The sequence below is a fragment of the Sceloporus occidentalis genome, unplaced genomic scaffold (assembly GCF_023333645.1).
Source record: "Sceloporus occidentalis isolate IW3139 unplaced genomic scaffold, rSceOcc1.0.p SCAF_36, whole genome shotgun sequence".
In the NCBI taxonomy this organism is placed as follows: domain Eukaryota; kingdom Metazoa; phylum Chordata; class Lepidosauria; order Squamata; family Phrynosomatidae; genus Sceloporus; species Sceloporus occidentalis.
In genome coordinates, this window is record NW_028317016.1 from 1,117,304 (window position 1) to 1,142,725 (window position 25,422).

At 42.0% G+C, this 25,422-nt stretch overlaps 1 protein-coding gene across 1 annotated transcript in view; it reads left to right on the forward strand.

The window, feature by feature from the left end:
• The first annotated feature begins 525 nt into the window (after positions 1-525).
• LOC149297847 (alpha-1,3-mannosyl-glycoprotein 4-beta-N-acetylglucosaminyltransferase B-like) overlaps positions 526-25,422 on the forward strand; it is a 109,629-nt gene continuing 84,732 nt past the window's right edge. Inside the window, exon 1 of the mRNA XM_089488040.1 lies at positions 526-622. Coding sequence (XP_089344166.1) covers positions 526-622 — 97 coding nt within the window. The remainder of the gene's footprint in view (positions 623-25,422) is intronic.

The following is a 25,422-nucleotide window of genomic DNA, read 5'->3' on the forward strand; positions in this document are numbered from 1 at the left end:
TGTGAATGCCTAAGATACTAGCCATGTGTGTATTTAGCGTTGTGTGACTGCCTAAGGTACTAGCCATGTGTGTATTCGGCGTCGTGTGACTGCTATGTGTGAATGTAGGGCTGCTTTAGCCCACTGTGTGTCTTTTCAAGCTGTTGTGCTCCTGTCACTGGTTTCGCGTGACGTCACTGGAGGTGTGAGCGCGCTCTCCAAAACCGCTATCAGAGTGGTCCACGCGCACTCGCGCGCCCACCTTATTCTCTTCCCGATGGGCGCATGACCCGGAAGTCCGCGGGCACGAGCCCCAGTCTCTCGGGTGCGCGCCTCTGTGCGCTTTCCGAAGGTCCCGAGGCCGTGTGTAGTTCGCTGTGTGTGTTTGTATCTCAATTTACCGGCAGCCGTCGTTACTACAGAAGCAGCGGATACAGGAGGAATCAAACCCGGAAACCTTCACCCCCCCCCTCCACTACCTTCCTACCCCCCTGTCCCGGACATGCAGCCGCCCCCGCCGAGGCTGAGGAGCCCCAGGAGGTGGAGATGAGGCTCCGCAATGGCACTTTCCTGACTCTGCTCGCTTTCTGCTTCTGCATCTTCCTATCCCTGTCCTGGTACACGGCTTTCAGCGGGCAGAAAGGTGAGGGGATTCAGCCATCTTTAATGCACCCCACACCCTGCATGAATACAGGAGAGGGGGGATTAAAGCGCCCCACACCTCTTCATATGACCCTGACACATTGAATCCAAAGCAGATGATGGCTGCCGGGGATCCCACTCCAAGGTCACTATCCATCGCTTGTCTGCCAGTCCCCAGCTGCTTTGTTGTCTGTACTGTGACGGCTGTCACCATGGGTGTGCGGTGGGAACCTTTACTTTGGGGCTGTCATAGTATTCATCTCTTAGCACGTTCTAGATCAGAATCAATAACTTCAAGCTATCATCTGTTTTGGAATACAGCCCACATCACCCTCAGCCAGCTTCCACCACCACTTGGGTTTGGATATCTGTCACCTGGCAGCGGCACAGCTCTTAGAAAAAGCCAACGAAGAGAGCATCAGGCATATCCAAGCCCAAAACACCTTAGCAATAACCACTGCTCTCATCGCCCCACGTCAGCTGGCTGAGAGTGATGTTTGTTGTAATCCAACAAGATTTTTAGGGCTACAACTGCTCATCCGTAATCTGTGTAGTTCTGGTGTCAGGGTTCGCACATGGGTTCTACCCCATCACCTCTGGGACAGAGCATCCACGAGTTGTAGCTTCAGTACTCCCTTCTATGTGTGGGGCAGTGGGGGGCATTCTTGTTGGGTCCTTGCGAGAAGTAGTGTGGTTTCTTTCTTGAGGTTGACAGTAACACTATATTGGCCTGTTATAACCCGATTCATGCTCGTTATATGTATTGTGGGGGTTGCTATGGTTACTGGTGGTCTATGATCTGCATTGTCTCTTGTTTCCATACACACACACCATTGCCTATCCAACTCTTGATGATGATGATGATGCTACAACATGTGCAATTCCTCTGTGTGATCCTACATTTACTCCATTGTCCTTTCTACACCTAGTTAAATGGGTTTGTCATTGCCATCTGACTGCATTGTCTATACAATATATATATATAGGTATATTAGTTTATAGTCTAACGCCTTGTATCCTTAACTCACCTTTGTTGATTTGCTGTACTTTTTGTTCAGATTATTCTTTTTTACTTTGTAAATATGAGATGTTGGCGCTAAGTGCCTCATTATACTGTGACACATTATCCCTTACGTTCTGTTATTTGTCGCTGTAAGATGTTTATGATTTATGTCCTTGGCAAGCCAAATGTAATTCCAAAGGAGGAATTATTGAGAAGCTGGATATTCCCCCCCAAACTCTAGTAATAAATAACATTTATCGAATGAAGTTTTGAAAATGTGTAGAAATGGCCGGCCATCATCTTTACCCACCATAACTTTTGTTACAGAAATGGCCGGGGCATTGAGAGTGTGAGCGAGGCTGCAGCCTTTGTAGGTGATATATTTCACATGTGTTGACGTGTGCTTGTTCTTATCATATGTGCCAGAGCTAATCATCTCCTGGAACACAGACCTTCCGGGGCACCTTCTCAGAAAGCTTTTTAAATTGTTATAGCCTGGAAATGTGCTAAAAATATCTGCTGGTTTTTTATTTATTTATTTTTTTTTTTTTATTTCTGTGCTAATCGGCATTGATCGCATTTTAAGTTTCTCTTCTTAACCCCTTCTTAGCGCATGTGCCTAATTGTATGGCCATGTGTCGCACAGTGGTCTGGCTTTGAATGCTTTACTGTAGATGAGGCTACTGCTGAAATGATCCGAATCTGATGTTGAAAACGTGGACTAATGAGGGGTCATCATCCAGCCTGTATCTCGCCAGCAGGCCTGGAGAATCTGGCTTCACGTCTCTGTTATTTATGCAGATGATAGCATTGTAGGGGTTATTATTTATTTAAGAAAATGTGTCAGTCCTGTTTTATGTATACATAATTACGAGATACAAATTTCCAGCAGAATTGTCCAATTTGGGTTTGTATGTTTATTATTTAAACACAGCAAATGCTAACACTGCCTTCGGTATTCTATTGTTTGACGGTTGCGTCCGGTGATTGGGATGGATTGTAATAACGGTGGTTATGTGTACAGTGGGTTGTGTAACATCCAAATGCACCTAATTTGGAGCCGCTCCATAACTGCACAGTTGGTGAGCGGCTGGGTTGCTGATTTCATTAATTTTCTTCATTACTGGGCGAATCCCAAAACACATAGCATCTGACCACGAGTGCCATTAGCGTGCCTTGCTGTATTGTCCCACAGTCATGTGTAGGAGGGTATAATATATTTCAACACCACAATAAAAAGCATCAGAATAGATTATGATAATGCCACAGGTTGTATTTGTTAGGAGTGCCATAACCAGGGTCCTCGGTGCCGGGGGGGGGGTGAGGTCATCCTGATGTCACATCCTCGTATGGAAGTGCAGGGGCATTGTCCTCCTCACCATGCACCACCTCAGGGAGCGGTCTTTCTTGCCCCATGACAGTCACGGCCCGGACTTAACCACAACTCTTATACTAAGTTTGACTTCTTTTATTCTATATCATTAATACTTTAATGCTGAATTTAATGTCTTGCCCTCTTTCTTTATCTGAATTTCTCAGAATAATCTCTAAAATAAAGAATTCATGCATGGTCCTGCTTGAAATCCAGTGTGATTTTTTTTTTTATTTTTTTTGTTATGTTTAGTTTTCTAGTTTACTGTTTGTAACTATAACTTCAGGTTTCTCACAAGGATGCTTGTCTTTGAGGGGAAAACGCGGCATGAAACAATTGACAAGCGAATTCATTTTTGTAGAAGGCTTCTATCTTCTCGGGATATCGAATTTTGTATTTACTATAAGGAGTATGATATGTAGAAAGAGAATTTGACGGCAGATAAGACTCACTTAATCTGTCCTCAGTCTTGTCTTTGATTAAGGATAGCTGGACGCCTACCCCATGCATGTTTAAATAAACTCCTGTATTAGTCTCTACCTCGTTTCCGGGGCGGCTTTTCCCTTTTTCTACCATCTAGGTAAGTTAAAACTTCATTTCGTTAAATTATACCTTTGTGATAATATAATGTAGGAGAATGTGAAGTGCTGTTTTAAGTATTCCATTACTATTTAAAGAATTTCTCCCTACCCCATGTGATCACACACAATAACCCCAGTGTTTACATTTCCCCACCTAACGGGACTCGAGTGGTAATACCGAATATACAGTGTTTTCCGAGCTGACGTTTTCACTGAGGTGGCTCTGTAAGGGAACAAAAAAGTGTTTTTTCCATCGATATTTGTCTAGATTTACTGCTGGTGGCTTCAGTGGAGAAACACGAGGCTGGGATGATAAATGAAAAGTAAGGGAGAAAATAAGTATTAGAGAAGCTGCAATAATGTATCACTCAAAGCCTTTTAAAACACAAGTGCTGAGATAATGTTTAGACCTTTTCTGTCCTCCCTAATCCACCGTCGGTGATATTAATAATCTGTCGGCATCTCAGACAGTACTTGCACCGAGGCGTGACGGATCTCAACTAAAACTTCACACTTAACCAAATTGCCATGTATCACGCCATCTTTTGCTTTGCATCCTTCCAATTGGATATTGCAAGTCGTTTAATTTAAGCAGAGAATAACCTGGCACTTAGTGAATCCTACGGCACGTTCCCTATTCAGGATGTCGTCGGTAAAGCAAAAAACTCATCTCTAGTACATGTATACACAAAAAACAACCTGGATTATAAATCAAACACCCCAAATATAGTATATTCTACATAATCGTCAAATACCACCACCCTTACATGAATAATTCTACCTCCCAAATCTCAATGCCGTAATGGTATTGTATTTTGGGACGGTGTGGGCAGTAGCGTAATGCGGCAGATGGCCAGGTAATAGATTGTGCCTGTGGAAGTTCAGTCCCAGATGGCTTAATGGTGGGCTACTGCTGTTCACCCGTGAGACTAGACAATTGTTTCACGTAATCTTAAACGCACTCTGTATCCGGGAGAAATTCACCTAAAGATTGTTTATGTTTGACCTTTAAGAATTAACCGCTGGGGTTTAGTTTTTAAGGAGCTCCAAGACATTTGCCAAAATTGCCTTGGCAGTAATACGCACTTAAATAGAAGGCTTGAGGACGAAAATCCAGTCTTGATAGGAAAACAAATACTTAATATAGAATTCAAGACAGACAGTGCCTTTCCAATCACTACTGGGACCCAACGGGAGGAGAAGTAATAAAACCTATTATTATTTATTGATGTATGTAGCGCCATCCTATTCCGCAGCGCTGTTCAATAGCAAGGTGCCATCTATGGTGGGCGCATTTGGTGCACCTAATGTTTGCCGCCAGGTACTTGTTTTGCGCATGACACATTTCAGCACTCATTTAATATTAACAGAAGAAAAAAATATTTTCTGCAGCAAAAGAATAGAAATCTAGACGAGGCCATCTTTCATAATAAAACGCTTATCATGTTCGTACTGGATGCCGCCTGGAAAGCTGGCCGAGGCATACACACTCGCTGCGCTGGTCTTCATCAGGGCTGGCAATGGTGCACATGTTAGTGAGGAAAAGGCGGGAAAATAGGGAGAGTTAGTGAGGAAAAATAAAGCTCTTGGGGAACTTGATGGTGATATTTTATTACGCTTCTGAAGCATATGGATCTCAGTAAATATTTTAGAAATTATATGTCAAAACATCATCCTGCTAGATTTTAAGGTTTACATCTTTTGAGGAGTTCGAGAGCCTCACAGATGCTACATTTCCTTTACTCCCACATCTTAAAACAGCAATATGGCAGCGTGGATTGTGTACTTTTTGTTATGTTAATGAAGCTCTTTTGTAGTGCACACAATGGATCACTGATTTAAAGTCACATTCATTTTTATTGTCTTATTTATTTTTAAATACTGTGGAATAACTCCCGATGTGTGTAAGTGGCGTAAACTAATGACTCGACAACTGTTTTTTCTTTTAAAGACTACTTCTGTTTAAAAGTCTGTCTATGTGTTATAAAAAACCACCAGAATATTCTGGTCATAACACACTGCCTGAGTGCGATGGAAAAATACTGCTTCCAAGAGAAATCGTACATCATGTTTATAATGAGCCGCTATTGTGGGGCAATCACCGTGGACACCAATGGATGTTCTTGCGGATCGCTCCTTACTTATCCATTAGCCCCAAAACTGCTTAGAGCAGTGGTTGCCTTATTACACTCCGGGACTGGCTGCAACTACCGCTATTGATTTGTGTGCAGTTAGTGATAATAATAATATTTGTTGTTATATCTTTTTATAGCTCCAACTATTTACAAATGTAATTATTGGTGAAATAGGGAGCCGCTGGAGGGCTTCTTGCATTCAGCAGAGGCAGCCATGGGGAGCATACATGTGTTTATTTACATGCAGCCCAATTAAAAGTCCATGTGCAACACGCTTCAATATGTGTTACATAATTTGGGGGACTAGACTGTCCCGATAAGATGAGACCTTGCTGGATTCATTTAGCTGGTGGAAAGTTTTACGCCGGCCATGGGCCAGGAAATGAATGAATGGATGCTGGCAGGGTAAGAATGCGTTGGAAGCATGTATCAGCATGCGCTACCGTCACAGAATACCCACTCATGCCACCCGTAAGCGGCATTTCTGAATGCTTGTCTAGCCATTAAAGCTATCCTAGCTGATATGTTGTCCCCACTGCTCTTCTAAACTTCTTTTGCTTATGTCTAGTTAAATGTTTCTTTATTCAGTAACAGAAGTATTATTAAACACTCATCTACAGACACCAGACAAGCCAGAAGGCTTGGTTTTTCCTCAGAAATCTCATGGTGCTTTCACAACCACAAGGGATTCTGGGTAGGCACATGCAAATAAGGTTAACAATTATCACCTTTGCCTCTATATCCACTTTATACATGGATCCCTTGAGAGTAATTGCCCGCTGTACAGGACAGCCTTTAGACAAAACTCGGGAAGAGGTACAATAGCCAGATCACCACTCATGGACAGCTGTTTCATCCTTCATGGGACTCGTCAGCATGAGGTTGTGATACTTGCTTAATAGTTGAGGCTTTGGGGTAGCTAAGAAATACCATTACATAAGTTATAGTGGGTAAAAGGTGATGGAAACCCTTCCATTTAAATTTAAGGGGTAGTAGAAGTATTATTAAACACTCATCTACAGACACCAGACAAGTGGAAGGGTTTCCATCACCTTTTATTCAGTAACCAAACATAAACACTATTTTTATCTGGGATTATTTAATGGATTTTTTCCCCCCTACATGGAATTAAAGTCCATGGTAGCTTTTCGCAAATCCACTCACATGCCGTTCATTATTGTGTCACTTTGTCCGACACACAATGTTCTCAGGACTGAATGCTTTGTGAGTACAAATCATTTTGAAAACCCTGTGAACGGCGGAATCGATGCTTACGGTCTATGGGTTTATCTGCATTTCATACTCCAACAGAGTAGTCCAGAGCCACCATTGGAAAGTTACAACCAGTACCCCTGGGGTCTAGTTGAGTGGGGGGGGGGGGCTGGCCTCCCTTATCTGTCGTTGTCCCCTGGAGCCTGCTACCCGTATCTGGGCCCTTGGGGCCTAGATGGCGCCCTCCTGGGTATTGGGGTGAGACAGGCCTCAAGATTTCTCATGGCGGACCTGGAGTTATCATATAGAAAATAACTTTTTTTTTTTTCTTTTGTAAAACTGGTTTCAAAGATGAAAAAAAAAACCCTGTAAAGCAGTTCAAGAGAGTATCATGTTCCAGGCATCTCATCCACTTTATACAATCAGCTAATACGTCTCCCAGCGTCCTTCCACATTAAGCAGAGGAATATTTTTTTCTCTCTCTCTAAATCTTTGCTCTGAAAACAGTGTTGCTTCTCTGTATTTTGCTTTGTTTTTTTTTACTTTATAAATATAATAACCACTGGTAATAATGCTGAAACGCAGGGTTGTTGAATTCCCAGCCTTCTTGAGACTCGTCCATTTGAATTACTGATTAAAAAAGGAATTAAGATTTGTGAGCCTTTTTTTTTCCAGTAAAAATAGAGCGGTGTTACATTGCCAGGTTCTGCTGGCCGGAATCCATATCGATTTCTCATGATAGTGGTGCGACATTGGAGTAAACTAATGTGAGGCGAGTACAGCGTAAAAGTAAACTAAATTCCGATCGCATTCATTGGCTTTAGAAATACTTAACACTGTCCTCTCGCTCCCGTTTGAAATCATACCCTGACACGGAGCCTCGTGCAGAGGGTTCTGTACGTATCATCTGCATAAAAGCCGTTTAAAATGCCGTTTTTGGTAAAGTAACCAAGCTAGTGAAGGCATGGCGGATGAAAGGCAGCCTAACTTGTCCAGCAGGCACCCTTCAACACAATAGCATGGATCTTTTTCCTTTCTTCATTCAGGTCGAGCTTGCAGGTTAACCAAGTGTTCTTGGGTGAAAAATGTTTAATCGCAGATGTCAAAATATTTATCTAAAGAAGACCTCTACACATACGCATTTCCTTTAACCCTTTAAAGTATCTTATAGAAACCCAGTGCTTCCCTTTCTGTATATTAAGTGAAGTGCATTGGTGCCTTAATTCTGTGTTAGTTTGATGTTCGTCCTTTATGTCATGAAAACACATGCATTGACAAGAACTACACCGGAACACTTTTGATTTCTCACTGGACAATGCTGATGAAAAAGGTTACCACCACCTGACTATGTATGGAAGCAGCCATGTCTGTTCTCAGAACACAGCCTATATATATATGTTTTAAAGTAGATGTCGGTGCTTGGGGTGAACTTTGAAAGTAACTATTATATATGTATGGATTTATATAACACCATCATATTTCATAGCGCTGTACAGTGGCTAAACAGGAGATGAATCACATACCAGTTAGGAATTAAGGAAATAGAAGGTAGAGAAAACCCACTGAATGTGCTTACAATCTAGAAGAGTCATTTTTAGATTAATTACACTGATTGACAGGCAAAATGCACAAGCTGTTGGTATTTTCAGTAAATTAATTTACTTATTCTGAAAAAATGCGACCGCAACAATTGCCCTTTAAAACTTGGGATTCACCAGCTCGCAATGCTAATTGTTTAGCTTTTCACAGTAGAAACATATTTCTCTCTCTCTTTTAGTCTCAAGGACGTTTGATCATTGCTGTTGGCTCCCACACGTCATCATGTTTATACCGATTGTCTCCCTAATTTCTTTGCAGTAAACACTATTATATAAAACCATGAAGGAGAGAGGTGCTCTAAATAACTGAATAGAATTTACTAATATTTTATTAATTTATCATTGGCATCGCTTCCTGACAGTATCAGACAAAGTGTCCGTATGAGGCCAACAGTGTTCGTGACAAGGTTTTTGAAGGTCCATAGAATATCATTAAATTGTCCACCGTGAGCTATGTTGGTACCCACCCCTGGTGTGGTAAAGTGTTGTTCTGACAACGCATGCATGCAAGCACTCGCATACATTGGTAAATTTTTCGAAAATTAATTGGTAAATCGGCAACCTGGTCACGTGCCACAACCGGGGGCCTTGGTGTGCCCGTTGTGGAATGCATGCCATAGGTTTGAAATTGCTACTTTTTTCTACTCTGCTCCTCGGTACTCCTCAGTATGTCTTCTGAGCTGTCTTGTAAAAGTTTTCTCTCTTGCCTGAAGGCATGCATATTTCCAGTGTGTGTATCCAATGTTGATAATACCTAAACTAGATGACACACTATGTAATTATGAGGAAGAGGAAATTAACTACCACCCACACCTTAAAATTAATGTAACCCCCCCCCCCATAATTATGTCAAGAAGCATTATGTGCCGGTTGCTGCATGGTCATATGGCTGAAATGTTGATTAACTTAGCGTTGTTAACTATGGAAATAATGATTAGACTACATCTATGCCAAGGAACAGTAGTGCTGTTCAGAAGGTGATGAAAGGACTTCAGGGGGACACAACTGCCGGCAACTACAGCTATATTAATAGCAACATTCCACTGCTTTTATGTATTTTATTCACTAAACTGCAAGCTGAGCGTTTCAACTCACTGACTTTACATTATAAATGATGGAGGGAGGTTACCCCACAAGAAAGCCCAAGCAGGGTTGTCTAATAAATTTTAAGGAGATCTCTTGAGTTATCTCACAAATTTGTTATGGGGTCAGCTGAGCCCTTTTTGCAGATGTTCACTGAAGTTGGCCCTTTATTTAAATAAAAAAAATGTATTTAAAAGAAAAAAATATATAGTGAAATTGGTTTCAAGGCATTTAGCAACAAGAAATCTGAAGCACCAGAGGTCTGTTTAGGAGGAATCAACAAGGCTTAACGGTGTCAGTGGAATGGTTTGATAACGAGGCATTCAGCGATACTGAAAACTCAACCTAAGATGCACAGTGACCGCCCTGGAGAGCGGTCAGAAGCGCCATAGTGAGGGAGTTTGCCTCTCACAAGATGGCGCCCATTAAAAAATAAACAAGTTCTCAAGAGGGTCTCACCATACCCTCCTGAGAACTCTGAGCTCCTGCTTCAGGTTGAATACAGGTACTTTATTCAACCGTACAAGTCATTGGAGCCCAGCTTACTAATCACAATAGTAAAATAAACAAAAAGAAAACTGTTGTGGCAACAAGTTTATTTTTATGAGCAAGTCCTAGAATTAGTGCTATATCTTGACAATAATTCTTGCCCATAGACCCATGGGGTGTCTAGTTTAAAAAAATAATATGATTTTGATAGAGTAAATTAAATTGGCCGGGTTCAAAGATGACCCAAATAGCTGTAAACTTATACCTGAAGTAAAATTTGTGTGTGGAAAAACACAAAAAGGTTACTACGACGAACTTTGGCAAAGGCTGATGGTAAAGTTAGAATGCCCACTAAAAACCAAGCTGATGTCTAGCTTGCCCCTGGCTCAGCTTTTGCCTCCATCAGCTGGCAACCTAAAATTGTCAAAGTCCAGCAAGCGTGTTCCAACTTCCTATGTGTGCTGTAAACCGATAACTGGTTTTCAGTGCTGGATCTAGTAATGGCTTAATCTCATACAGGGCCGTTCCCTTGTAAATGGGATGATTCTGTCCACCACTTCTAAGCATTGTTTGTTGTGTGCTTTGTGCAAGGACTCATTTTTGCTGTGTCGGTGCCGTGCTGGCTCAGTAAAACTTGTTTGTTTTGAGATTTCCACACTTTTCCCTTGTGAAATATCCAAAGAGTAATAGCCGCGAGGCCCCTTCTGCTGCGGCAACGTGGGGTTTTTATTGCAGGTCAAAAATATGTGGAACCGCTTCGCTCCTTACTGCCGCAAGTGCGCAATACGTAAAATCCGCTCCAGCACCTTTTAAATGGTTGGATGGGATCTGAAGCAGGTGTTTGGGAAGCAGCATCCTCCTTTTGTAGAAAACAATATAACTGTGTGAATGTTAATGCAATTTCACCGAACAAGATCTCCGCTCACTTTGTCCCCAATATTGATCTCGTTTGAGACGACGTCCTCCCTGAAATTCCTCCTAGGACCTTTCTTTGCTTTTGCATTGGAAACGCTTCAGGATATTTTTCTTTAATAAAAGTCGACACAGCTGTATTTATTGGTCTCAGTGAAGATTTCTTGGTGCTACGGACAGGGAGCATGAATACACCGTCTACTTTTATACACTTAGTATTATGTATAAAGTATTATTCTATTCCCAGTCTATGATTTTAATCACCAATTAACACACCCCATTTCTTTTTGCTGCATTCTTTTATTCTAGAAGGTTTCGACGGATCACCTTCTCTTGTAATATAAGATTATATTACATACCATAAGTAATGAGTATTCCCTTTTTTGTCAAATTAAAATTACATTTTAAATAGATTTTTAGTCCTCAAAATGATATGGTAATTTATGCATGTATTTAAGCACAAATGTGAAACATTTTACAAACTTTGTTAACCTATTATGTTATGGTAAGCCTGGGAATGCAGGGAAAGCAGGGATGTAGAGATAAAGATACATGTGATGTATTGATGACCCGAATCTGCTTTCCAGTTTAATTTATTTAACATTGCCTCTGCCAGCATTTTTATATCTTCTTTTAAATGGATCCGTGATCAAAATATCATTTGTGAACGTGACGCTGATTACCATTTACGTTCTGGCAGAAGGTAGACAATCTAAACCCAAAGCCAGGATTGCTGAGATACCAGCTGAGCAGGGAGCTCATGGGGCGTCCGCTGTCTCTTTAGGAGAACGCCTTGGCTGCTCATCTAGATGCCCATGGGCTTTCTGTTATCACGGTTGCTTGAGGGCTCCATGTCTTTGTATAATATAATAGATTCAAGGCCCCTTCTGCATTGGCAATATCCATGGCTCAGATTGGGATGTCCAAAACTACAGATAGCAAACATATGTACTGCGGGAGAAGTCAACCTGACTTTTCTACAAGGCAACAAGGGATCTATCTGTTTTGATCAATATGAGATGGAACAAATAGTTTTTAGAGCCATAGCACCTGGTTCCCGGGGTTTATTTAGTCATGGATGGATGCAAACATGGGGTTTAACATTTAGCTTGGCCTGTTTAGATGCAAGTGATGGATATATATTTTGGGATAACAAACAAATATACAGTGGGGCCACCGGTAAAGGTTCAGGAGCAACAGCTTCTGGACTCTCACGAGTTTCATGTTGTATTTCCATGTACAAGCAAGATATGCGGGATTACTTTTTAAGCAGTGATTGCAAGCAGTGAGTTTGGTGTCCTTTGTTTGCACTTTTCCAGTCTTAAAAGTCAGAGACAGCAGCTCTGCTCTTGTAGCACGGATATTATGATCTAATTGCCACCAATTGATGCATGAATGGAGTCTATTGAGAATGAAAAGGATTCTTAAAACGCATCTTGGATTTATGAATAAAAGGCCATCAGAAAAAGGGATAAAAAGAATGTACAATTGGATAGGGAAAGCAGAGCGTTCTCTAATTGAATAATAGGCCTATAGAATCTTCAGCTAAAGTCATGTAAATACAGCTAATGTGATTAGCTTCATTTTTTCCTTTTTAAAAGGGAACTGTAAAGTTAGCTTTCCAGTTTTGTGTGTTTTCCTGTTTTTGTCTTTCTTTAAAGATGACCTCTATGTACACGTTTCAGAATCTTGTTTGGAAGATTGTTTTCTTATTTAACCTCATATCTTTTGTGACCTTGCAATAACCTTTTCCTTTTGGCTTTCAAAATATGCTTTCGCATTTTCCTGCAATTGAAAAGCATTGTTGTATGGTGCTGGGGCACGTAAAGTAAGTACAAGGATCATTATGTGGGTTTTATTGATGCTTGTATTGGATTATAGTATTTGCAAATACGCAAATTTAGGATTATGCCTTTTTTTTTTTTTATCTAACTGAATTGCATTAGATTGTAAGCCTTTGGGGCTATATACGTCTTAAAAGCTGTTTCTTGAGACTGTAACTCTCCTTTAAGATGAGTCTTCAGTAAATAAACTATGCTTACGTTTTTAAGAAGGATTTTTTTTTAGAGGCAGTTTTAAAAAGAAGAACAGTATGTTACTCCAAGAATTATATTGAAGGGGCACTCCAGTCTTCACAGTCTTAATGCTTCTGCCTACCCCCAGCTATTTTCCATGCAGGAGAAATGTTCAGCTTAACACATCTCCATGTTTACCGCCAGTCAGCTCCAGAACTGGCTCCGCAAACGCCTGACGCAGGGGTTTATTGAGACCCCCATGTGTGGAAAGCGCACTTTCCTGCCAGCGATTGACTGCCCGTCAGTACTCTTTAATATGCAATCTTCTTTAGTGGCGCTGTCAGGGACACTAAACTGTTATATATGAGGTGTAGAGTATATTTAAAGTGTGGATTGGAATATAATATGGAGTGGTCAAGGTCAGAAGCCTACATCCTACTTTTCATTTCTAGTATAAAGTAGAGAGGCGGACGTATAAAATGTGTGTTGTGGATTTTTGTCTCAAATCTATTTGACAAATATTTTGATTTCCTCACCCCATATATTAAGCTTAGAAACGGATGGAGCTTAGCTGAGGAGTAGAACAGATGGCACGTCTGCTGTATAGAAGATGTTTGTGCTAGCAAAATGTAGCTTTCTGTTTTCTTTGTGCGTTGCATATATGCTCACGGGGCACTATGTGGCAGCCCCCTGATGTCCTGCTGCGGCTCGGTTTGGTGACAATGGAGACTGGCTTATTCGTTCCATGGAGGCTCTATTGACTTCATTAAAGCGCTTTAAGATACAGCGCTCCGTTTCTTAAAGATGCGTTTCACACTGATTTGTGCATACATGAATTTTCTACCGGTAGAGACCCGGTTCAGCACGAGAGGGGTTAATTTGATTGTATAGGCATGTGGTGCCATAAGGTTTCCCAACATGGATTTCTCTTTTGAAGCTGGGACGCCAATCCGTGCCCTCTGCAATTTGTCAATTGTTACAGATGAGTTGCCTCAAAGTCTAGCTTCATTATAAACTGGCTGACTAATCCACCATATGCCTGTATCCCCTCGTAGATGGTGGATTCTTTTGACATGCTAAGTGACCACTAGCAGCCAGGAGACCATTTCTTCCAGGGTTATATCCACAACATGCATTAATAATAACCCACACATTAATAATCATGCTTCTTTTGTGCATATTTAGAACGGGGAAAGCACACCCTACAAAAAGAGTACAAACATCGCTGGGGCAACTTAAGCCGTTTGCAAGAAACGCGCAAGTCCTTCGCTTGTACTGGAGATCCCGACCACAGAGGTGGAGGACGCTGTGAACACTGACCTGTGTCAGGCCTAGGGGAGCCCCACAGTTATATACAGCACTGTATGTGGGGTCCCACCTTACTTGCTGACCTGTTGCACCAGTAGCACAATGGCACAAAAAATGCTTTATTGCTTTGCTCTACACAATGTTTAGAGCGAATGATCAAAAGTACCTGTCCTTAGAGCCGTTGGATCCATATTGTATGAGGTCGTTATTTGGTCCGGCTCGGAGATACAGCTGTAAGATATGGTTAGGAGGACCATCTCTTATAGAATGACTGACAATAGTTGTGTGTGTGTGTGTGTGTATATATATATATAATGTGCGTGTGTTTGTTTTTTGTATAATCTGTATATTGCGTTTTATTAGAATTATGTATGTGTCTGTCTGCCTTTATTTTTTTGAATTTGTCCTACCCAGTGTAACTCGTACCATAGTAGCCACCACTGCTGCTTTTTCACAAATCATAATAAAAAAAAAAAATAATCAGAAAACTGATTATGGAGCGTCCAGCGCCGGGCACGCTGTACAATATCATAATGCTTACAGCTGGTGTTCTGGGGAAAGCAGCCAACATGTAAATTGTTCAAATAAATAAATGGGTCACAATGAGATTTTTTTTTTTTTTTTTTATCTATCATGGGATCAGACTATTCAATCTGTTCATCGTGATTATATCTTGAACTGGTTGTCAGCTGTCAGTCAAGCTTTGGGGCAGATTTTCAGATTGTTCTATATGTTTGTAACCATCAGCTGAGCTTCACGTTGTGTCGGACCTAATTTAGATGTAACTTGAAGACAAGCTAGATGCAATGTGGATACATTAGATACTCATGCTACTGTTGTCTAAGATACAATATTACCAATGGAAAATGTCATAGTTCCTTGATTGTGAATGCTCTTGGTTTTATCACAAAGGGACAAGCTCTGCAATTTAAAGATGGACAGAAACCCTTCAAATGATTAGAGAACCACGTTGTTGTTGTTTTGGGACCAAAAAGTTAATTATGTATATATTTTGCGTTGGAAGATCTTCTGTATGCGATCATACTTCTGTATGGTAATATTTTCTCACGACCTTTAAGAAATTTTGTTTTGATGTGCATCATCTTATGATCCTGATATCATCATTATTTATTTCCTCCTATAACAACCGCAAAACAGGGATTATTTACCCCAAAATGTCTGCGTGTGGCAAAAAACAAAACAAAAACAAAAGCCAACAATCCGGAACCCAGAAGTTGCGTCCGAGAACATATGAACAATGTCTAAAGTTGGAAAGATGCTCTATATGTAATGCATCGACAGCTGTATATAGCCCACAAGAGCTTGTTTTTCATCTTTATAACATGGAAACGCAGTATGTAATGTAACAAACATCTGTTGTAAGTCCAGATGTGACCGTGCTGGTGGGGCCCCTGGATGTCCTTATCTGACCAAGACTGTTCCTAATCACAGTGAATCGTAACACGTCCAAGATGCGGTAATGCTCCGAGCGGAGCCCTCTCTGCCAAATCCGCATTGTTCTGCAACGTATTTACATCTTGGACGTTAACGCAAGAGTTCCAATGAATTTGGCGTATAGGCTGTAACATTTGAACTTTTGTTTAGCTGTTTTAGCTGTCTTTTTAGTTGATGTTAACACTCTTTATTGGATCAATGTAGAAAGAGTTGTCACATAAGCTTCCCGGACCTCAGGGATCTCTTCTTCAGAGGGTATAAAACGCCAAATGTTTGTTTAATTTTACATGTTGCCTTAGAGTAAAGACTCTGTCCTCTTTTGGACAAATACGCCTATATGTATCTTGATTATTAACTTGCTGGGCTGCTTAGCAATGTATTCCTTTGGCTTGGGGATGAGCTTAAAGGTTTATACATTACTTTTTTTTGTGATTTCCAATTAAGATTGGCCTACGTGATTCACGCTGTAACACTCACCCACTATCCTATAAACATTTCGACATGAAGAAGCTGGAAAACCCCAGGCTCTTCGGCGTCATTGACAAGGCCGTGTATGTATTGCAAGAGTTGCTTGCACCCTACAAATACCGTATTGGCTCGAATATAGGCCGCACTTTTTTCCCCCACTTTAAGTCTTTAAAGTGGGGGTGCGGCCTATATTCAGGGTCTGCATCCTACTCCCCGATACGCTCAGCCTCCCCTGCCAGCACTTCCCACGGGGGGGGGGGGTGCCGGCACGGGAGGTTGTCTAAGCGCATCGTGCGGACCGTCCGCACGATGCGTTTTACCTCTGCCGGGGGGACTTACCGGTAAGTCGGGGGGGGGCAGAGAAGGACAGTGGCAGCATATCTCGGGGGGGCAGAAGGACAGTGGCAGCATATCTCGGGGGGAGGGGGAAGGGGACGGAGGACAGTGGCAGCATATCTCGGGGAGGGAGGACAGTGGCAGCATATCTTGGGGGGTGGAGGAAGGGGACGGAGGACAGTGGCAGCATATCTCGGGGAGGGAGGACAGTGGCAGCATATCTCGGGGAGGGAGGACAGTGGCAGCATATCTCGGGGGGAGGGGGAAGGGGACGGAGGACAGTGGCAGCATATCTCGGGGAGGGAGGACAGTGGCAGCATATCTCGGGGGGGGGCAGTGGTAGCATATCTCGGGGAGGGAGGACAGTGGCAGCATATCTCGGGGGGGGGGACAGTGGTAGCATATCTCGGGGGGAGGGGGAAGGGGACGGAGGACAGTGGCAGCATATCCCGGGGAGGGAGGACAGTGGCAGCATATCTCGGGGGGGGGGGGCAGTGGTAGCATATCTCGGGGAGGGAGGACAGTGGCAGCATATCTTGGGGGGGGGACAGAGTGGTAGCATGTTTTTTTGGTGCTTTTTTAAAGAAAAAAACTTTTTCTTTAAAAAAGCACCAAACTTTTAGGGTGCGGCCTATATACGGGGGCGGCCTATATCCGAGCCAATACGGTATATCTAGCTGTAGAATGGTGTGCAATGAATGGAATTCTATATTCTTGGTTACGTTATCAACAGGTATATTTTTCGGAGTTATGAAACCTGTAAGGTGGCTTGACGCTCCCTGCTCAATTCTCTTGTCCCTCTCAAACCATTTAATGGCACTTGGAGCTAGCCCCTTAACTCCCATGGCTTATTTTGTGAGCCACTAGACCACCCTCATGTGTGACTATCCCCATTCCCTCAGAATAGCCAGCCCTCTGAAGTTCCCAGGTAAGTTACTGATTATTGATCAGACAGCCTTTGTACATTTGGTGGAGAAGGAGATAAATCCAGGGCACCATATTGTTTAGATAATGCAGGTCCTGTCAGAGGCTTCTGCCGGTTTTTACCTTCATGGGGTAAATGTTTAACTATCTATTATACTGAAGGTTGTTTGGCTGACAGAATTGCCATTCTTAGGTTTTCTGTCACTTTTCCTCCTCTGCTCTCATAGCTTAATATTAATTGAAGGTCCTGTCCTGTAATGGGGACACATCAGAAATCCAAATTACAAGACCATCCCTCATCTCCGCTTGCGTCTCATGGAAACACCATCTTGTTGCATAGATAAAAGATCACCAAAGATGTATGACTGGGCGTTTGATGGAGCTGAATTTCCACCACTTGGCAGCAGGTGGACAAAGAACCCATTCCTGTGCTAGATAGCTAGGACTCAGACTTTTTTCTTTAATTCAGGGATTCTCGGCTAGGATGTCTTGAGACCCACCATACTGGAACATTAATAATAGAGGAATACTAATATAGCACAGACACTGCTCATATATTTTCATTAAAAAAAATGATGACCTGTAGAGCAGGACCAAAAGAAGAAGAAACCTCAGTAGGCTTAAAAAGCTTGCAATATAGCTCAAATCAGGAGGCTACTAAAGCTGCCATCATTACCAAATCCACGCATTTGAGGGTGCAGGGTTGTCACCACGGACATGTTATATTTAAAGGAAACTTCAGCCATAGTGTGTACTTTAACACATATGATGGCTAAGTTGTCCCTACTTGCAAATACATGGAGGGATTGTAACGAATCCTCTCGTATGCAGTAGCTGCTTTCCTGGTCCCGGCTCCTAAGCTGTGTTTGGCTGAACGCATCTCCTGCTTGCTAAATTGCATGCACGCTATGCTTACTGTCAGCAAGCTGCAGCGCCGGCTTCGGTGAGAGTTGAGGGGTCTCGAATGAGACTGAGTACATGCACTTTGACTTCGATAAGGCCACCTGCCTCCTGCTTATTGGCTTAATAGTATTTGTTTCTAATACTTATTAAAAGCAGGGTTGTGTTTTGACTGCCCGGCCGTTATTTTCATTCTAACGTCAGCACGTCTCCGTCTCATTTTCTGTCTTGCATGCCCCATTAGCTTGCAACTGTCTGATGAAGGGTTTGTGTTGCGTTTAACCCCTTAACCATTATGTAAAAGTCTAATCGACTGGAGTGGGCTTGGAAATTTGCTAAATTAGCCCCTGGAGCTAAATAAATCTGTACTGCAATATATTATATAAATATTTATATAGGCTAAACCAGGGCTCGACAAATCCCAGGCGCCAGGTCGCCATGGCGACTCAGAATTTTGTCCTGGCGCCTAGGAGTTTGTCAGCCTCTTACATCCACAGCCACTCAGATCCCGCCCCCGAGCCTGAGATCACTCCCACGGAGTGATCCTGTAGGCTGAAACCGCGATTGCAGGAAAACCTGCAATAGCGTTTTCAGCTGTCACAGGCAGCTTCAGGAAAGGGGGTTCAGTGTTGATTGGGTCCCCACACAAGTGTGACACAACATCCCCCTGCTGCCTGATCGCTCCATGAGAGCGACAGGGCAGCGTTAACCCCTTCAATGCCGCGATCGCGGCATTTAGGGGTTAATTCCCGTTTTGTAAGGGGCTCTGCTGCAGGCAGACCAGCAACAGCAAAAACCAGCCCCCACAAGCCCTTTCATGATTCCTGTAGGCATGGAAGCCTACAGCAGTCATCAGAGACTCCCCCCTGCAATGGCTGGTCTATAGACCAGCAATTGCGTCACAGCTGCCAGAGGCAGCTTCAGGGACAGGGGGAGAGGGTTCTTTGGTCTCCACATGAGTGTGGGGACCTGACACAACCCCCCCCTGCTGCCTGATCGCTCCATGAGAGCGACAGTGCAGCGTTAACCCCTTCAATTCCACAATTGTCTATAACACATTTGTGGCATTGCAGGGGTTAACATTTGTCCCCACAAGCTTGTGGGGACTAAATATCAGTCAATGCTGTGCTCCAATGGAACATCAGCATTGAAAGCGTTAAAAAAAAATTATATATATATATATAATATAAAAAACAAAACAAAAAAACAGCACTGACCTAAAAAGTCCAGGGTGCTTCCAGGTCAAATGCTGTGAGTTTAGTAAGTGGGCTGATGATGATCAGATCACTCCTAACCAACAATTAGTGTAAAAAAAATTCCTGGCTCCTAACTTTTTTAGCTGGCGCCTAGATTTACAACAAATTTGTCAAGCCCTGGGCTAAACATCAGCAACTTACAAAATAAAATATATGTATATGCAAAGAAATAAACACACTCCAGTTAGCTTTGCCATTACTGAGTTGGCGATGCACAGTTTCTCATCGGAGTGTGTTTGATTTCTTGACTTCTTGCCTGGGCTTCCGTCCATTGGGCCTCTTTCTCCAGTGTGCATTCCCTATCTGTGGGGACGGTGTCGCTTCACATTAAGAGAGAGCAGCCAGACACTCGTAGAAGCGGGAGCGCGATTCCCAGCGTGTGCCGTTCCTACCCGAGAGTAATTATGTGCGAATAATGAGCACTCTGCACGACATGTTTAGGAGGCTCTTTAGTATACGCGTAATATATACGCATAACCGTTAAAAAGTTTAGTTTAGAGTCGCTTAGAAACTTCTTTTTCTTTTTGAAAGAAAAGCACATTTAAAGTAACATGATGTATCTTCATAGATGTATAGAGGCCCTCTCATCACTCCCGTGTTCCAATGGCATGTTGTGTTCGCTAATCCAACATAAAGTTTAAAAGTCTAATTGATCGCTGGAAAACCCTTTTTTTTTTTATATAATTATGTCACGCAGCTTCATTTCATTGGTTTCCACAAAAACCGCTAAGTGACCCCAAACTTTTGAACGTGTATCTGGCGTTACTATAGAGATCTAGCACCCCCCTAAGTGTTTTGTCTGTCCCAAATTTGTACAGCAAGTCTATCACAATCATGCTCTTCTAAAATAACACAATCACGCCTGTATATAATGGTTATGTTTAATGCGCATCAATAATAATGCCCAACGGCTACACGGAGCCCTCGGCCCTGCTGTGTATCTGTGGCTGTTATTTGGGGAGCTCCGTTTGCTGATCCCAGCAAAAAGATTTGGTTATTTACCCTTTTGTCCTTTTTTTTTTTTTTGTTCCGATGGAGTCGCTCCCGTTAGAGGGAAGAGGACGTGGGGAGTAAATTAGACCCACAAAAGAGTAATAGGCTTTGGAGAAATGCTCTATTACATCTTTACTGTGCCGTAACGTCTTGCTTTTGGAGATAAGGAAAACGTGGAGGATTTAGAAGGCAGGATTATTATGACAAGATCTTTTATCGCGACTCTGCCGGTGCGGTGAATTTTCCACGTATTAGATTTATAGGGGTAATAAATACCTGGTGGAGATATGACATTTCCAGGATTTCAGCACCACATTAGAACGAGATGCTTAATCTGTCACAAAGGCGACTCTTCCCAACTTAATATGCATCTTTCATTTTTAAGGCTGCAGTACTAGATAAGGGTTTTCATAATTCAAAAACGAGTCCGACTAACAAAAACTAAAAGAAAAGAAAAAAAGAAATAAGAGATCTGTTTTGTTTTCTCCGTTCCCGTTCTCAAGGTGAAAGAAGCATTTAATGCTTGAAATCCCTCCTCCTGCTCCGTTACTACTTCAGACATTATGGAAATAAATTCACAGAGGTGAATATGTGTGGTTTTTGTCATCAGAATTCTCTTCCAGCAGAACACAACATCATTAAGCTCAAATGCGGCTAAATGGCTAGGAGCTGACCTTGTCAAGGGTACCACGATGTAAGGACGGGTGCGATATGTGTCGCTTAGGGATCAATTCACTAAACTGTGAGTTGAACCGTTTACTAATACACTGTATAAAGCTTTTTTAAATCTTAATTTTTAGCATGCAGGGCCAACTTTGTTCTTGCAGGAGAACACCCCTCGGCGAGACAAAATGCTTCAAAACGCTGTTTAGTTATCAAACCCCTTGTTTTGCGTACATGTGTGAAGAAGAGGAGAATACCTAGCTTATCATTAGATGTTATAAGGTTACTAGTCCTATATTTTTTTGTAGTTGTCACTACAGTGCCAAAGCAAGTACTCATAATGGCAGCTTTAGTACCGAGTGTCTCTCTCTTTTTTAAATCTTTAGTCTGAAAACGACCCGTAGCTGGTTAGTTGCAGTTTATGATGTAGAAATATTGAATTGCTGGTGTCCTGAATACTTATTTAGAGCAGAATCTTGCCGGCAGTAATCCAGTTGTATGATATTCTGGACATTCTGCAAGATAAAACTGGGAGGCATTAAATGCCACGAATAGCCTTAATCACTTTAGTAAAATTATTTGTTTTTGCTTTGAAGAATAACTATGACACCATAGACATTTTTTGTTGTTGTTGACGGCTGCCTTGTTTAGTTTCATGGCCCCTGTCTGCGGGTCCTTGATCTACATTCTTAAAAGACCTCTTTTACGGGCACACAGCTTAGAAGGCGGATTTACGCGTCGATCGATACAGAATCCATAATTTAAATACAGCTACAACTAGACGCCGCAGAAATAAATATCGTTAATGCATTCTTTTGGCATATCCATGATCAGCAGGTCAAGGACACGTTTCAGGTCTTAATATTTATTTTCTATTCTGGATTTGCCTCATTGGATATAGGTTAAGTCATATAAAACACAATTCATTGGTTTTCCTGCTGGCGTGTTTCCGTCTGAAAGTAAATGTTGTTAAGGATTAACGCAGTTTGTTTGACCAATTATTTGGCAGAAGTAAGACAAATCGTTATAAATCAACTTAAAATGTACTAAAGTGGCAACAGTCCAACGCTGGAAAATTAAGTGCTAGTCGGCTGTGTAATGCATAAAAGTATAACATTTCCGACCGAAAAAATATATATCCAGATGGCAGAGAGCACCGCACCGAACAGACGGTCTTCGGCAATTATGGCTGGATAGCTTTTAATCAAAAGCATAGGCATATTTTTTACATTGACTTGAGGTAAGTAGATCTATAGGGTAGTTACCACTATTTGCCCCTCAGTTTTTACAAATGAAAATGAAGGAAAAGGACCTCAGGAAAAAAGTCATTTGAAATTATTAATAAACTGCAATCTCTGGGTTTAGATCCCAATGTTGTTGAATGGATCAGGCAGCGGCTGAGTGACAGAAAACAGAGGGTTGTAGTCAATCTCGTAAATATTCAGAGCAAGGTCCTGTTACCAGGGGCATACCTCAGGAGTCTGTTCTTGGACCCATTCTCTTTGATATTTTTATTAGAGATATTGCAGAAGGTCTTGATGGAAAGATATGTCTTTTTGCTGACGACACAAAGATTTGCAACAGGGTTGATGTTCCTGGAGGGAGAAACCAAATGGCAGATGATTTAGGTGAACTAAATGGTCAGAGCTGTGGCAACTGGTATAAGGTAAGCCATGGACTAAGAAAGATATATTCTGAGGTTGGGCAGACTAGATGGGCCGAATGGTTCTTATCTGCCGTTACTTTCTATGTTTCGATTTTAAGTGTCATTACAGTTCTGTGTGAATATCTTCTTCTATAATATATATTGTGAGACTGTGAACCCCAGGGAGATGATTAGCATGGCATCTGGGTACAACTGCTATGAAGATCATAAATATGGGTCCCTGGGGTGGAGCAATTGGAAAGCAGGGTGGGGCAATTCTCCGTTCCCCCATTTTGTGGAAAATCCATGCCGGCTTTTCCAGGAGGTTAGAAGTCTGCAGGATCCGGTCCCGGATTCCTTTGGAGCCAGCATGAGGCACAGTTGCTGGGCATTAAAAACCCCTGGCGCCTGATACTGAGAGAGACTGTTGGGGGGAGAAGAAGTTCCCTGCCCTCCCAGGGCAAGGAGAGGCCCTGAACGAGAAGACCATCCCTGAGCCAAGTGAGGCAATACCTGCCTGGACCTTTTGTGTGCTGTCTGGGGGAGGTTTTCCAGAGCCTGGCGTAGCTGGGTCTGGCTGGGAGGTGTAGTTAGTGGGTGATTAAGCCGGTCAGTCAGGACCAGCATTGTTTAGTTAGAGAGGGCTCCAATTGGGAGCTAGGTTTTCTTTTTATCATTTGTTTTTTGGGAGTTTAAGCGGTTAAAATAAAGTGCTGTTTTGTTCAAAGCTGTTGTTCCCAACTCTGATTGCCCTAGAGGACTGTGCTTATGAGCCCCTAAATGTGACATGTATGGCCCTCATGCAACAGGGTTTGTCACAATATATATATATATATATATTAGCCTAGAATATAGACCAATTTTCATATAAACTTACACAAAGTCTTCTCTGACACTTAGGGCTGGCTCTGTTGCAGGTTAGAAAAGATTATTCTCCGTGGACGGCCTGAAAGTGATCAGTCCTTTAGGTCAACAGCTGCATAATGGAACATTAACCCACCTGCCCACCCATGCCTATATCCACGTGTCTGTAACAGACCTGTCCACAGGCTGAACTTGATAGACTTTTTAAATAAACCACTGAATTATTGGTTTAATAGGTAGGCAGTTGTACATTCGTACCTTTTTTCCCGCTATACATCACGCATTGTAGCCTGAGCAGAAATCCATGTAATCTCCTCCGCTGATGCCCCCACCTCATTCTACAGTACAGAGATAATTCCAGTAGCGATTGAAACAACAGAGAGCGAATAATGCCGGAGAGGCAATCCGCTTATTGTATGCCAGGACACGGATGAAACCCTATAATGGGATAAAGAGGGATCCAGATAATTATCTCAGCTGCGTGATCTCTGTAGGTTACTTGTGCCTCATGAACACAGTTTGCATGGAGGACAAAATAATAAGGTAATGGTTCCAAGGATTTCTTTCGACGAGATATAAAAGCTTTCTCTAATGTACACGCAAAGCTTCACCTTTCAAATCCGTGTTCTGCCTCCTCACATCTGCGTTGAAATTCCTTCATCTAATTTACATTTGTTTCTTGTTTCTCCTGCTGCGAGAGACTTTCTTTGTTTGTCTCATTATGGCCAGAGAAGGTAATAAAGCATTCATTCCAGCCGGGTACTCTTTTTATGCAGGTGTTTGTTAATTTTTAATCGGCCGTTCATGTGCTAAAATAGCTCAGCAAAGGCCGGATATATTTTTGCAGATATAGATTTTCCAGCCTTAAAGTTAAAGATCGTGCCGGGTGTTAATTTACGCACACAAAGAACGCAGGTTACTGAGTGGCTTTCTGAGTCCTTTCTAAAGTAAGTAATGGAGTCCCATGAGAAATAGATGATGGACTGGTCTTGGGAGATTGCGATTGTACCACGTCATTTGTTGCTCGCAGAAAATGTGTTATTTATTCCCTTACTCCAAAATGCCAATTACTTGTAGAGACCCACTGTGGATCATAGTCCAGATATAAGATTTCCTAAGAAAAATGGCCTACAATGATCTCAGACCTGTTACGTTGAATACTTGATATTCCTTAATGCAATAATCAGCTCAGTGGGATCTAGTTAAGTTTATTAAGTCACGCGGTATAGATTCTATACTATGTTTTACCGCTCCTCTGTGTCTTCTTCCTACACAGTCCCACATCTGAAGAAATCTACAGTTTCTACTTCATCTCAATCAAAGTATGCATAAAATACAAATTGGGGCTCTAGAAATCAATCATTGGAAAGTGAGTTTTAGGGAACCCACTTTTCAAACAAATGTTTATGACCACAAAATAACCTTAATTACTAGTTATTTTCTGTATTTTGTCAATTTTTTGAATAATACAGGAAAGTGAAATGCGTTGTACTCATGAATTAGATGTTAGATTGCGTTTCATGTGCAGCCTTTTTTTTACAAAAGAAGAATGTTGAAGAAAATTCAGATCGGATATTAACCAGGAAGAA